Raw genomic sequence first — 15904 nt, forward strand, 5'->3', positions numbered from 1 at the left:
CAGGAGAAAAAGAAGTGTGAAGCAGATAGCAGCTTTAGCCCAACCTCTTGTGTTTGTGGGGAACTGGGGCTGTGGGGACTTTCTTAAGTGCTTTATCCTGGCTCCTGTTCAATTCACACCAGCTGTGACAATCACAAGTAGGATGGTAGCTCTCACCCCGGCACCAAGGACAGGGGTGTGTTCATGTGCAAAGTACAGTGTTTCACACCCAAAGCCTAAAGCAAAGCAAGCAGCTGAAGTGGAAGAGTCCTGCCTGGTTGCTATTTCCCTACTCAAATAGCTACCCAAAGCATCTCAGCTCATCTCAATGGGATAATTTTATAAAAGAGTAGAAGTCATCATATGAGTGGAAACTGAATTCTGAGCACAGAGCTTGGGCTTTACATTGAGGAGCAGGGAAGATCTGTGATGGATATTTCCCACAAGATCATACTGATAGAGCACATAGACCTAGAGACAAAGTGGCACATGGCCATGGCCCATGAGACCATGCTGGCTGTTTTCTTTAATTACATGAGAGACATGATTCGTGCACACATCATTTATGCAGCTGAGGAATCTGGTCGTAGCAGTTTTGCTGAGGGCTGAGGAGCTGTCCCTAAGCCACAGGGAACTGGGAGATCAGGTACCTGGTGAAGCAGAACAGGGTGTGATCCCACACTGGTTTATACCCACATGCAATGCATGGATGTACCCAGATACACTGTCATGGGATTAACCATGTATGTCCACATGGAGTGGGATAAACACAAAACAGAACAAGGGAAGATGAATCTGTACAAGCACCTGCTATAGACATGAGCAAGGAGAAGAGGATGCCAGATTCTTTAGATATACAGTAATTCATGTCCTATAACTTGGCAAAAATTTTAACTTATTTTAACAGAAGGTCTCTGTTTTATGAAGGAAATTGCTTATTGATCCCATCTGTTTGCATCATATTCACACTCTGTTATTCACATATTTAACCTGGAAGAACCTGGAAGAACTCCGAAGGGCTGCTTCTCTCTTCACATGCAACTTGACTTCTGCAGGGAGATGCTGCAACTCTATGTGAGGTGCTGTAGGTTGGAAGAGTTTGTGAGGTAAGGAACATTAATGCTCCTGACATTAAATCTCTGTGATGCCCATTTGGTGTGCCTTCTTCATGTACTCATAATATCTGCTGAAAGCCAGATGAGAGGTCACAAATGGATTTGGAGATAGATTCAGCAAAACCATTGTAGGGTACTCTCTGTACCATTACACATGGTCCGCTTATGGTTGGGTTTTTTTTTTGGTTTGTTTTGTTTTTTTTAGTAATGCTTTTGATCTATCTCCCCTTTTGAAACATTGTAGATGTGATTTGTGGTCTTCTACTAGTTTACTAAAATTCAGTGAGGAATGGAGCAGATACTCGGGACCCTTTAGCATTAAACATCCATTGCATGGTTTTCAGGGTGGGGCTAACAAATAAACTGAAAGACAACAGTGATCCCTTAAAATTCCTTTTGAAAGCACACGAAGAGATGCAGAATTTATGGCATAACAATTAGGAACAGAAGTAATAGAGCAGCACTTCCTCAATCTCCTCTAAAGTACTGATGATATTAAAATCATGCAATGAGGTACATCACCTTACTCAGTCAGGGTGGTCCCAGTGAAATGACACATTAAAACATGCTGACATTAAGTAATGTCAAAGATGCCATTAGCTTTATGCTGAGCCAACAACACCTCAGAATGGCTCCAGAGGAGCAGGTACAGTGTAGCTTGTCATACATTTCTAAAGCAGTGTTTTTAGAACTCATCCAGCTGTGCCAGGCTTCAGGGCAATTTGGTGCAACCTTCCATTTGCTATGGAATGAGGTCACAGGACCCCAAACCAAATGGCTATGACATTACTGAAAATCTTCCTTATAGAAAGGTTTGTTTTCTAGCTTTCATTAATACATCTAGAGGACAAGTACTGTGTTCAGCAGCAAAGAAACAATACTATCCTAAGGCTCATTGTGGTCATCCATTAAGAGCCACTTTCAAGAATTCTTTAAAAGCCTTTTTGAAATCCTACCTTCCTCTGCTAAGTATTTTGTAGTGCTTCTGTATTCAGGGAAAAGTTACATTTACTGTGAACACCTGAACAAAAAACCTTTTACCCAGTGTTTTGTTTAGATGCAAGGTAAAAAAAAGGAATTCCTACTCACAGCTCTTAGCCAGTCTTGTCATCAGATTTCCCATTCAGAAAGTTATGTGGTTTTGTTTTTAAATATTAGGCTTGTCTTTCTTACAGGAAATTTTCTGGTATTCTTAACATAGTTCAGTAAAATCTCACTTTGCAGACAGTATTGCTAAGTTTTGGGATGTGTCAAAATAAATTTTGACTCATAAATGTATCACTGTTTCACATGGACGAGAAAGTGTTGCTTTTCAGTATCTAAAGATGTATGCTTAAAATGATAAATCACAAATTTTCAGAATTCAGAAGTTAAGAATATGGACTGCATTAATATCCTCTGAGGCTCTTACAATGAATGAAATTCATTCTTTATTTTTCATTATTTATGTTGATGGACTTCAGCTGTTCTCCGATATTTCTCAGCAAAATAAAAAACATTTTACCTGTCAAAGTTCAATAATTACCCAACTACAATAATTAGATTTACTTTCCTGACTCCTAATGTTGTGGGAAATATACAAATATCATAAATCCCCTGGTCAGGTCCTCAAAAGTATTTGGATACCTTACTCACTCTGGCTTAAAAAATAAGTAGAGGCCATGTGATATGTTAAGTTCTTCAGCACCAGCATGTGCTTGAGCTTAAATACCTTTATGTACTCTAATATCTAAGGTTCCATGGCAAAATTTGCCAGCTTTGGTAGAAAAGACTTTCAGAACTTCTTTTATGATACTTGCAGGTAACATTAGGTCTAGGTTAGTATGGAAGGCTGAGGTTGGCTGAAGATGACCCTCTGCACCATCACTGTGGATGAAATTAGAGTGCAGGTGATCCTCCTGGCTGCCGAGCTCTGTGCACTGGAGAACATTATTTTGAAGCAAGTTATGTAATTCCTTACTACAGTGGAGTATGTATTGACAAAAGCATTCCTTTCTAACATTTTTCCATTCTAAGCCTGTAAAAAGTTTATGTCAGAAAAAATAAAAGATTATACTTGGTGCAGTAAGGTCTGTTTTAAGTTCTCTTCTTAACATTTTGCAGGAATAAAACCAAAGTGAGATGAAATTTCCAGTAAAGTACTGTTTTTAATCAGACTTTCATATTCTTCTACATAAATATGTCACTGGGTAATTGAGCAAGTCCTGTACTTGTCAGCATCCAGAGGCATTTAACACCTGGAGCTGGACAAATAGACCGATGTGAAGCAGATTTCTGGGATATTCGTCTGCAGAACTCATTCCAAAACTCTGGCATATTTGCAAAAAGCTATTTTTCCTTCTTGACATGCAGAAATTTTTTCTGAGTTTGTATTAGGATAAGTCAGATTTCTTTTCCCCCCAACTTGAGATGTAATTTTAGCAACTAAGTACTTTCCATGCAAACCATCTTTTCATTTCTCATAAAGAGAACGATTAATTTCTCAAAATGGAAAGATTACCTTGGACAGAGGAGGCATACCAGGGTTAATAATAATAATCACTGTTAGGTATCATATTCTCTCTTTCGGCTCTTTTTCCCACAACTGCTGGATTCATAATGTCCTGTGTGGATTCTAGACAACAAATCATCAGTCTTTTTAACTGGATTTTTCTCTGTGTTGAAATTTGATTAATTTACCAAAAGCCTTCAAAACCATTGCATAGCCCCACAGATGTCCTTAAACCCTGACAGCATAAACAGGTACATATGTACATCCCCCAGAACCTGTATGGCAGGTTTAGGATATTTATAATTAGTAACTTTCTGTTTAATATAGGATCTACTTCCCCTGTGTAGCAAAGCAATTACATAATTAATGGTTACATTCCAACAGAATGGCTCAGGAGAGAAAAAAGAATTTTTAGGACAACTCTGTCAGTCTGGAAAGGAAGTATGCATCAGTAACTCCCTTTCACATTTGATACTTCAGCTAGTATTAACTTAAAAGTCCAAATATAAGCCATTAAGCAAAGAAATGAACAAAATTAAGACCATCCTTGCAGAGACAGTGATGAACTGAGAATAAGGACATTTGGGTTCAATTCCAAACTCTTCCCTTGCCAGTATAGCTTTGGGCAGTTTCATTGTTGCTCCCTTCCTTATCTATTTAATAAGGACATTAATACTAGATTAATTCTACTCTTTCCTACATGCTTTTTGAAGGGCTCTTGAAGGCTTTTGTAGTAAAAAGCACTACTTCTGGTATCTGTAAAACTCAGAAAAATAGAGGCCTGCTTTTTGTTGAAGACACAAGAAGAATTAACAGAGGGAATCACCATCAGAGATTATGTTCTACCATAGGCCTGGTGAGAACTGCTGCTCAGTGTCCGTAATATGGGGCTACACAATAGGTAGTGCTAAAGATGACCCTTCAGAAAGCTTCTCGTAAAAGGAGTGACTTGTGAAAGACAATAAATATTGGGACAGCTATAAAAGATCTAGTGAAAAAAATCACAACAAAACACTTTCCTGTTGAAACAAAAAAAAAAACTTTGCAAAATTTCACTGAGAAAAACAGATAAACAGGTATCAGTACAATTTCTTGTAACAAATGGAGGTCTGATTAAAAATGTAAAAATGAAATCTTGTGTGATTTTGACATCAGCATTTCCAAACATATTGATTTTTGGAACTTCTCATTTTTAAAAAAAAATCAATTTTTGATCCAGGTCTATGTAAAACACAGATGCTGATCTATAGAAATTAGTTGACCAAGAAACATTCTTTCTGTGGACATTTACACTTAAACAACAAAACTTCAAGTTTCGTTTGGGTTTTTTGCAGGCCTTTCAAAAATCAGGTTTCTTCTGGATCTGGAATCAAAACAGCTCAAGGCATTCAGGAATAGAGGGACTGCTTATGTGCCACATTTTTCTTTACTGGAAATAATTGCTGCAGGTGTGGAAAATATTTCCACTGCTCAGTGTAACTTCCCTGACAATGCAGATGGTTCAAGCTTTAACTTATACTGTTTATCAAAGGAAATAGTCCAATGGACTGAAATGAAATACAGGTGTTCTCAGCATCAAAACTTTACTTTCAGCATCTTAAAAGAAAAGGAAATTACTAATTTTACTTGCTTTAGAATTGACAGAGCATGCCAAATGCAGCTGTTGTGCAAGTTTTTAAATTATTTAAAATGTCACTAAAGTGTACTAAGTCACAGCAAATCATGGGCAGTAATGTATGCTAAAGAATATCATGTAAACCCTCCTCTCTCAAAATACAAACTCTTTAGAAAAGAATCCACTATTCTCATGATGTATATTACAGGGATAAAATAAACAAATGAACCTATTACTGCATTAGTGTACTGGATACATATTAAGCTATGCTTGCTTTTTAAATATTTTTCTTTCTACCATAACACATAACCTTGTGGAATAAAAATCCTATGCAAAAAAGAACTGTTCTTTACAAATTACAATTAATTAAATATTGCTGGTTATGTAATATATATCCTAATAATATAGACATTTATAAGCACACAAAACTGCACAGAGAAATGAAACCCAGATGATTTTATCCTTCCTATTTCAATATATATCTATATTCTGTAGGAAGTTTACTATAATTATGATTTCATATTGTGTTTCTATACTGTAAAGATAAATGTTCCTGGAACAACTAAAGAGCTAAGCATCATGTATTAACTAAAAAAATGAACATATTTAATGTAGTAAAAAGCTAGGTAAGTATCCTTGAACCTAGAGAGTATTTTGTAATATCAGTGATGTTTCAAATGAACCCAGGATGGGTTCCTGGAAAAATTGACAATACCCAGTAGCAATGTTAATACTGTCAGAAAAATAATAAGGCAATGAATGTTTCCAATAAGAATACACTTTGTTTCATTTTGGAGGCCACTAATAAAGGTAAATTTTTGCATACTCTGATAATTTTTCTCTAACAATGTATCTGTACAGTTGCATGATCTTTAAGAATGTAATTAACCTATTTTTCTTGCTCTAATTACAAGGCAAAAGATTTGCATAGGTAAAAAGAAAAATTAATTTATTTAGAAGGGAAATCCAAATTATGCCTGAAGCCTAATAACTCTGTTGCCATTACAATCAAAGAGCCTGGTCTTACAAAACCTTTTGGAATTTATCCACATGAGTAGTTCTTACTCACTGTGCTAGCTTTGACCTCTCCCATTCTGAGTGACCACTGTAAGAGATGGAGCCCAAAGTCATGGACTAAATGAACTCAACAGAGATTTTGTGGACATTTCTGGATATTTTACAAGGGGAGTCCATAGACTAAGGGCGTGATATCTGTCTGTTATATATAATGATGGGAAGGTGGGGGTGGTTAATGAGGATGTATTGGATAGTGTGGTACCTGAAGAGGATGTAAATGGTGTAGAATAAGGAATAGAGAATGTGCTGGGTTTAGCTGGAAGAGAGTTTTCTTTCTAGTAATTGGTATGAGGCTATGTTTGGTGCTAGAAACATCCTCACAATACAGAGATGTTTTAGCCCTTGCTGAGCAGAGCTTCAACAGTGCAAAGGCCTTTGGTGCTTCTCATCCCACCCCTCCAGAGACTGGGCTGGGGCTGCACAAGGAATTGGAAGGGAACACAGCTGGTACAGATGACCCCAACTGACCCAAGGGATATTCTGTACTATATGGTGTCATATAAAACATGTAAAACAGCATATAAAACAGGGGAAAGACAAAGGAAAAGGGGAGAAGAATGCTCAAAATTATGGCATTTGTCTTCCCAAGTAACCATTACCCACAATGGAGCCTGGCTCTCCCAGAGGTGACTGAACACCTGCCTGCCCATGGGAAGTGGTGAATGAATTCCTTGTTTTGCTTTGCTTAAGTGGGTGTGGCTTTTGCTTTACCTACTAAAGAGTCTTTGTCTCACCCATGAGTTTTCTCACTTTTACTTTTCTGGTTCTCTCTCCTATCCCACCAAGGGGGGAGTAAGCAAGCAGCCCTGTAGTGTTTAGCTTCCAGCAGGGGTTAAACAATAATATTCATGCAAGTTGTTCCACTGACTGAACTGCTAATGTGAGGAGAGGTTTGCAATGGGCAACTTGAATTTAGGATGCAGTCCTTGTTCACATAGAGAGTTGAGGGGATGACTTCTGCAAGTAAGAGATCCTTTCTGACAGTGAAGATGACATTTATGTGTTGTGTTGTTCTTCCTTAGTTTTTCTTTATTGGTTCTTACACTAGTCACACAGATAGTGAAATACACAAAAATTCTGCTTCAATGCACAAGTATATGTGTTTTGAACCTTTACTCCTAAAATGAGGGCTGACTCCTCTGAGCCCTGTTAAAATATTGTCACACTACAATGTGCTTTTTCATCTGTGCTTCCTCCTGCTGCAGTGATTTGAAGAAGTTGCATTGCCATTCTCTTTAAAAAGTGCCTTATGGAGTCCTCCATCATACAAAGAGGAGATTTATTGGGAGCTACCACAAAATTACATCTTCTGAATGGTATTTAAGTTCTGATTCTTGTTCTTCAGTCCTGCTGTGGCCTGGCTTTTGTGATTTGGCTTTACTTATCCTTCCCGTCCTGAAAACCTGCTTCCAGGAACCTGTAATCTCCATACCCAGCTGCCCAGTCCATGACAGCTGCCACACAAACCTGCTTCTGATCTTTTTCCAGCTCCATAAAAGCAGTCAGATTTCCAAGGGGTTGCCGTCAGAGTGGAGGCAGGCCCTTACCACAGTTTACTCAAGAACCATTTCAACTTTCCAAACTCAGTGATCAACTAGGATGAGTAAGAAAATATATATTTCACATCACCACTATACACCTTTTAATTCTACACTAATTTCTGAAACAGAGACCCAAATAAACCAGTCTTCCTGGAAAAGAAATCTGCTCTTCAATCTCAGTTTATTAATTGTGCAATTCCTGATCTGCTAGGCAATTTCTTGACAATGACCCTAAGTATTTGTAAGTCAGGTAGTTACATCTCCTTGCACTCCCCTAGCACCCTTCATCCAGGAGAAAAATACATTACAGCTATTAACAAAAAATATCTTGCAATGCCCACTGAAAGTATTTCTAATAATTCTCAACACTCCTCTAAGACACAACAAAAGTTACTTGATGTGAGAACATCACATACTGGATTTGTTTACTTTATGACCTGGCTAATAATTCACATTTTCAGCTTTCTGACTTGTGCAAGAGGATCTCTCTCCCACTGTTTCTAAAACACAGCATCCAAGTCTGCACTTGGTGGTTGTTTCCCATGGAAACAAAATAGAATAAATCTGGTACCTGCCAGTATTGCAGACCTTCAAAACCTTTCTGTAGCTTTCATTCACTAAAATAATATTACTCATTCTTGCATTTATATGGGATTTCTTTTACCCCTCATCTTTGCCTTCTAGTGGTCAGTGCATGACTGAGGTGCAGGGAAGGTATAGAACCACGACCCCAGAGAAACAGACAGAGCAAGAGAAGGAGGAGGCAGGAGGAGGGGAATGGAGGGAGGAAGGGAAAAAAAGAGAGAAATGTCAAAGCAAATTCCTAAACATCCTCTTTAGCATGGAAATATGTACAGTGCAGCTGCAGATGTTCCAGTCCAAGTGCAAATGACAGCACAGGTGTGCACAAACACATACATGCACATACACACTGTCACAACACAAGGGAGAAAGAAATGATCTTACAAAGCTGCTGCAGTAATCAGGACACTTGTTCCTGAAAACAACCATGCAAGCAAACATTCTTTTGTTACGTTTGTACATCTCTTCAATTTTCATTTCAGTATTGCTATTTTTTTCATACCTCTCACCACATCAGAAAGATAGTTATTATTAAAAGGAAGGAAAAAGGCCTTACCATGCAGTGCATCAGGAAGAGATGAGAAGCACAGAGCATGCTGCAGAGATTAAGCTCAGCATGGCATTCAGATATCCTTTGGAACTGAAGAAAATTGTCCAACCCATTCTTCCTAACAAAGTGGACAAGTTTTCTCTAGGCTTGAATTTTTCACCAGAAGACAGATCCTTACAGTGCATTATATTTTCTTCTTCAGGAGATATATTTCCTCCAGTTAAGTTTCAGCTCCGCAATGCCATTTCCAATCAGCTCTAAGAAGTTCTTCATTCCCAGATTCGCGGTGTCATCAGAGGGACTCCAAAGAAAATAAAATAAAAGAAAGAAAGAAAGAAAGAAAGAAAATAATACCTTACCAAAGCCCTGAAATTGCTACACTGAAAAGGAGAAGATATAAAAATCCCACAACACCCCCTCATTTAGTCTATTATCTAGGTGTTTCACAACAATCAGTACTACCTCTTTGGTCTCATATATGCAGTGCTGATCATTTGTAACAAAGGAAGAGGCAAAAACTTTTCCCAATTTACACATGATGCATTTTCATTGCTGCTGCTCAACTGTGTACTACCAAACAACCCTTTTCATCCTGAGGCATCTTTAAAACCATCTGACAAAAACCAGCTATCCCTTTCCCTTCCCAAAGAACATGAATTTTAGAATTTCTAGAAAAGTGTTGAAGAAAATCTGAAAAATAAAAAAAAATACAAATCAGATCTAAAAGCAAAAGCCTTGAAGCAGGAGGCTTCTTGAGCAACGAGGTACTTTGCCTGAAGAATCTGGGGACACATGCATTAAGTACCGTGGGGAAGGAGAAAGGGGAAAAAGAAAGGTGGCTATCGGAGTGTTTGGAGAAGATGGGGTGGGACCAAATGGGTGTCAGGCAGGAGTGGGATCCTGAGTCACCCTCAGCCTCCCGCCTGCTCGCTGAGAGCAGCTCGGGCTTTCCCTGCACTTTCTGCAAAGCATATTAATTGATTCTGGTTGCTGAGCAACTAACTCTGGGGAGCCACATCGACGGCTCCGGTTCCAGCACAGCTCCAGCAGCAGCAGCAGCAGCAGCAGAGAGAAAGGGGATCCTCTCCTCTCCTCTCCTCTCCTCTCCTCTCCTCTCCTCTCCTCTCCTCTCCTCTCCTCTCCTCTCCTCTCCTCTCCTCTCCTCTCCTCTCCTCTCCTCTCCTCTCCTCTCCTCTCCTCTCCTCTCCTCTCCTCTCCTCTCCTCTCCTCTCCTCTCCTCTCCTCTCCTCTCCTCTCCTCTCCTCTCCTCTCCTCTCCTCTCCTCTCCTCTCCTCTCCTCTCCTCTCCTCTCGGAATCAGTCACCCTACCCAGATGTCCGTAGCTGCCCTGCAGGGAAGCTTTGCAAGGAAGAAGCCCTCAGCAGGGCAGCAGGGAGGAGCTGGGACTCCCCCAGCCTGTGCTGCACTGGCAGGACCCAGGAGAGCAGCCTGACCTCACACTCACAGCAGTGCCCCTCTGCCACCCTGCTTGGGGTGCCTGGGCCAGCGGGGTTGGTAGCCACGAGAAACCCAGCCAGCTGTGTTGACTGGTAGGTGAATCAGGGTGGTGCAACCACCTTCTGAAAAGCAAAAATCCTCTGCAAGATATTAAAATGACAAGAACATCCCATGGTTATCACAGAAACATAGAATATCCTGAATAGGAAGGGACCCACAGGGATCATCAAACTCCTGGCCCTGAACAGGACATCCTCAAGAGCCCCACCATATGTGCCTGAGAACCTTGTCCAAATGCTTCTTGAACTCTGTCAGGCTGATGCTGTGACCACTTTTCTGGGGATCCAGTTCCAGTGTCCAACCACCCTCTGGGTGAAGAACTTCTTCCTAATATCCAGTCTAAACCTCCTCTGACACAGCTTCACGCCATTTGCTCCAATCTTATGTGAGTTTCTAGTTGAACACGTGGCCACTTAAGCTCTGTCCCTGCAGTAACAGTAACTATTGCTTATTCCTGACCTCTTTATCATGTTGAACTTCAGGCAGAGCAGACACTTGTCTGGCTGAAAGGGTGCACTCTAAACCAGAGCCACCGTGCAGAGGAATTGCCTAGGCATCTTTGACACTGGTACAAAACCCTATAATTGCTTTAACTGATACATTTAAGTTCCATGGAAGAGCAAAGCAGCAAAGAGGCCATTTAGTTTTGATCCACAAAAGAGATGGGATAACTCAGTAACTGGAGCTGGCTCAAAGGGGTTTCTCCTAGAGTGCCTTTACTGATGGCCCAGTAGGAGCAACACAGAGGACTTCTTCAAGGCTGATGCCAAGGGGATGGACCCTGAGCAGGGCCTGACCCCTGCAATTTGTGGCAGGGCTTCCACTGTCTTCTGTAGCTCTAGAGTTTGAAAGAACTCCCCAAAACACCACAGTGTCTGAAAGAGGACATTTTCCCTGTGGTGTATAAATCCTTAGTCAGATCATGGCATTTGTTCAGCACTGACTAAGCTGTCTTTCTGTTCCACAGGTAAGATGTAAGAAATGGAAATACCTCAAGATTTCTTTCCCTGTGACCTGGCAGTAAGTACAACACTAGATCTTGGCTAAACTGCTCATGCATGATTACTGTCAAAGATCTGAGCTAGATCAGCTCTTTGTTATAGTGATAGGATAAGTTAAAGGGCAAGGCCCTGAGAACTGCCTTAGCTTGCAGTCACAGAGCAGAAATACCAAATTCTTTCCTTGAAAAACTCCAAGCTATATCTAGTAAGCCCTATCTTAAGGAAGAGAGTTACTTTTCTGGCAGGAGTTTAGTTGCATCACACTGCTTTCATGCTTTATAAAGAAAGATATACAGTTTAGCCTCATTTTCTTAGCAAAGCCAGATGCCTCACATATCTTCAGAGCTCAGGAAACCATGAGATCCTGTTAGCAGAACTGCTGTATTAAGCAGATTACAGAATAGATTCAGTTCATCAAATATGTTTATTGATATGAGTATATACTGGGAATTCTTTATCCCCCAAGTACAACATCCAGAGAAATATGGGAACATTTACACTAAGGGAACAAAGTGAGGTGGAAAGATTTCACAAATTCTTGCAAAGGAATTATTAAGTCTATATGAATGGATTTCACCAAACACATAGTAAAGAAAGATTTCTTTCAGCATGATAAGTTGTTGTTGTTTTATCTTTCCACTCTTACTCCTTTACATTCATGCTGGTGCCTGTTTTTATCCCCAACAGTACAATCCTTAAAAAGTGTGACAACAAAGTATTACTATTTTAATGTGCTTTGTTTTGTACTTTATTTTTACAAGGCAGAATATCAAACAGTGTTGAAGTTCTTTGTAGTGGAGAAAATATTATTAGAAGTTTTAGGGAAGGGCAGTTTGAAGGGCAAAGCAATAAAACAAAACAACCATAGGAAGAAAGCAAATCAACAACAGGTGATCTCGAAGTAAACTAGTGTGTAAGAAGGAGCTATCAGATTATTAAAAAAAATAGGAGAGGTAAGTTTGGAGATGTCAACATTTGTGCAACTTTTTAATGTTTTTTTTTTTTAGAGAATGCAAGGCTGCTTAGATAAAATTCAGTATCTTACAGAAAGCAAGTACAGTATCCTTCTTTCACTTACACAAGACTTGAATTTAATCTCATAAAAATGCTTTTTATTATTCATTGAAAAGGCTGACTAATGCATATGTTTTATGCCTATTCCATTTTTTATGTGTCTTTTCTCTTCTCCCCTTTATATCCTTTCAAAAGTAGCGTTATCCTCTGTGAGAAAATAGATGTCCTGTGAGCCTAAGGACCAGAGCAAGCTAGGACCAAGTCAGCCCTCATTCCCTGAGGGAATGGTACAGCTGGTGTCCCATCAAAACCTGGCAGCACTCTCCATGGTAAAGCCCTTGATCCAGACAGGACCCCCACTGCAGGACCTGGGCACCAAAGTAACGGGGATGTGAAACAAGCCATGGCACCGGCTTGGGCAGAAGCCCATTTCTGATCTTAGACTCTATTGCCAGGACCTGATAGTGACAGAAAGTCCCCAGGGAGACAAATGAGAAGAAAAAAGACACTTCTGTCAATATGTTCTAGTCCAGAGCGTAGGTAAGGGCCAAGTGGAAAGATGACATTTGAAAAAGGCAGGCGAGTGCTGCAGCAAGCACGAAGTGGTGGCTGAGGCCAGGGAAACAGTGCCTTTCTCTGGAGTGAGTGGATGCTGCTTACTGTGCTGGGCAATTACTCTCCTCTACCCTGAATCACAGCAGAGGCCCCTGGAGATTCGGGAGATGGGGGCACACATTGTCAGATATTTAAGAATTTGAAGCAGAAAAATCTCTCGGGAATTCTCCCTGCAAGCCAGGAGCAAGGAAGACCAGAGAGCTGGAAGCAGAGGTGCACCAGCCTTGCTCTTTGTGTGCTCAGGCTGCTTCTGCAGTGCCTGTGAGCAGCAGGTGCCTTCCATAGCACAGTGCAGAGGCCACCAAGTGACACGGGAAGCCTCCTCCCCAGCTGACCCAGGTGCCTGCCACAGGATGGTCCAGACACTGAAAGCAGATGAAACAGCTTGCTTGCCAAAACACTAGCTTTCATCACAATCACAGCTTCATTCTATGAAGACCATCATTTTATTCCTTCCAAGCCACACCTTTCCAGAATCTGTGATTTGAGAAGTGAATCAGATTTGTAAATGCAGTATTGTGTATAATAGATACAGTAATTTTAACAGAAATGCAAAGATGTGCCCAGATAATGAAAATTATTTCACATATGAAATAAAATGTATAATTCAATGATTAACTAAATTTTTATTAAAAGCTCGTGAAACTTATTTGCAAATAAGTGTTCTGGCCATGTTTCTCATTTTGACCTTTCAATATCCTGTGTCACATTTGCTATTCGGTCAATTACAGCACAAACAACTGAATTGATTTCTTGCCTTTTTAGTTTAAATGCCATAATACATGCAAGAGAGTCTGAGCTTCAGTGAGTGTATTTCCAGGTCATCAGTAATTAATTGAAAACTCTAACCATAAGAAATAGACCTTTATTAAAAAAAAAATCCAAAGCATGACAGAGGATGTACATATACATTTTCAACATATTTTAAATATATTATTAGTGTAATAATTATTTTCCATATTCTATATGGCAAGTGGTCTCTTTCTTTTCTGTTTTCCATCAATGCAAATCAGACTAGGATACCGCAGTTGTCAAAAACTTACAACACTAAGAAAATAATATGTGGTAAGTAAATGGTAAATAAAGCCAGTAAAATGACAAATATTTATGATTTGTTATTCTCTTTCTTTTTAAATAAATGCTGCTTTACTACGACTCATCTGCCAACTTATCTGTCGACTAAAGAATGATAAAAGGTTACAGCTTGTGTTTGATAATTGTTGGGTTGTTCTTACTTCCATAAGCTAGTCTGAAATAAATATTATTGGATCTGACTTGTATTTCATTTAAGGAAAAGTAAACCTCTTACATTCACTGATTTTGATGAAATCACCCTTAATTCACATCAGTGTAGAGAGTATAATCGATCGCAGTACTAATTTTTGCTCATTGCAGAGTTTCAGTTTAAATTTGTTATGTACCAGTAATATAGCACTGCTTGCTTACATCACCCTAGCTCTAAAAATAACATTTCAATACTGCTGTATCAAAAATGTATGCACAAAAAAATGTGACTACCTGGCTATTAGCACAGACATTTTCATTGCAGAAAATATATACACTAAGCATCTTTGTTTCTTTAGAAAAAGAAAATCTATATTGAAATTAACTTCTTAGCATACAAATGAAATATAAATTAGTGATTTCAGTCCATTTAAAAACTGATATCTTGAGCTAGACCTCCATTTTGTACATGCAATATGCAGTGGCAGTTGTATTTTTGGGGGGAAATCATTGATATTGAACACAAGTTAGATGTCAAAATAGAGAGTTTTACCCTAATCCTCTGAAACAGGTAGAAAGATGCTCCCTGATTTCTATGGGAAGATGACTGAGCTGTGTTCTTAGGAGACTACTCCAGTCTCGGGCAGGAACTGCTTAGCCTGTTGCACCAAATAGAGGCAGCCTTGCCCCTTGGAAGCTGCTGAAATGAAAAAGTTCTGTGCTTACATTGAACCACTCCAGAAGACAAGTACTGTGTTCTGAGAGGTGATGATGAGTTTGCAGTGTCTGTGCTCAAAGTGGAATCTCAGAAAAACAGTAATCTTGCTGTAGAGCCGTGTAGTAAGAGAGGACATGCAACGCATGAATTCATGAATCTCAAGAGTGATCATCTGCCTGAAATTCTTCCCTAGATAAGCATGTTCACATGTGGCAAAAAAGCTCTCAAGCAGCAACAGTTATTACTGCTTAATAAATATTCACATTATTTCTCAACAGGCAATATACCCACTGGGCAAAAAAAATAATAGTATGCTAATGAAGGATTAGACAGACATGGGCTAAATTAGTCTTTCTACTGTTCTGTTAAGCTTTTGGGTGTGTAATACATGACATTACTATTTAATACCACAGAACAAAAATTTCTCTCTTTCTCTTCTCTTTTTTTTTTCCTTTTTTTCCCCCTTTCTTCTTTTTCTTTATTGTTTGTTTGGTTTTGGGTTTCTTTTTAGCAAAAGAGGTAGGGGTTTTCTTTCGTGCATTAACTTCTTCTTACTTTTCTTAAGCATTAAGAAAAGTAACATAACCTGAATATTTATTTCTTTCCTTCTTACTTTTCTTAAGCATTAAGAAAAATATAACCTGAATGTTGATATGATTCACACCTAAACCTCTTAATTACTACACAGGATACTGCTAGAATTAACATTGCATAGCAGCCAAAGTAGTCCTAAACATTATTCAATTCTCCAAAGTATACTGTATGGGTGTTGTCATGATACTGCACAGCATTTGAATAAACACACCTTGAGGAATGTGACAGAAGCCAGATTTAAGCAGCTGCTGGCATTTCTATTCTGAATAC

The 15904-nt window shown here is 39.2% G+C and overlaps 1 protein-coding gene across 6 annotated transcripts in view; it reads right to left on the bottom strand.

The window, feature by feature from the left end:
• The window catches only part of TUNAR (TCL1 upstream neural differentiation-associated RNA), a 160236-nt gene that overhangs the window by 19373 nt on the left and 124959 nt on the right, over nt 1–15904 (bottom strand). For 4 of the 6 annotated variants that reach the window (XM_068192496.1, XM_068192499.1, XM_068192494.1 and 1 more), the window contains one exon: nt 8957–9251. The exons of 1 other annotated variant lie outside the window; for it this stretch is intronic. In XM_068192496.1, coding sequence (XP_068048597.1) covers nt 8957–8995 — 39 coding nt within the window. In that variant the 5' untranslated portion in view covers nt 8996–9251. Of the gene's footprint in view, nt 1–8956; nt 9252–9412; nt 9979–15904 lie in introns of those variants that run through there. One more of the 6 variants, XM_068192498.1, reaches the window with a different exon arrangement.

The sequence above is a fragment of the Anomalospiza imberbis genome, chromosome 6 (assembly GCF_031753505.1).
Source record: "Anomalospiza imberbis isolate Cuckoo-Finch-1a 21T00152 chromosome 6, ASM3175350v1, whole genome shotgun sequence".
Classification (NCBI taxonomy): Eukaryota; Metazoa; Chordata; class Aves; order Passeriformes; family Viduidae; genus Anomalospiza; species Anomalospiza imberbis.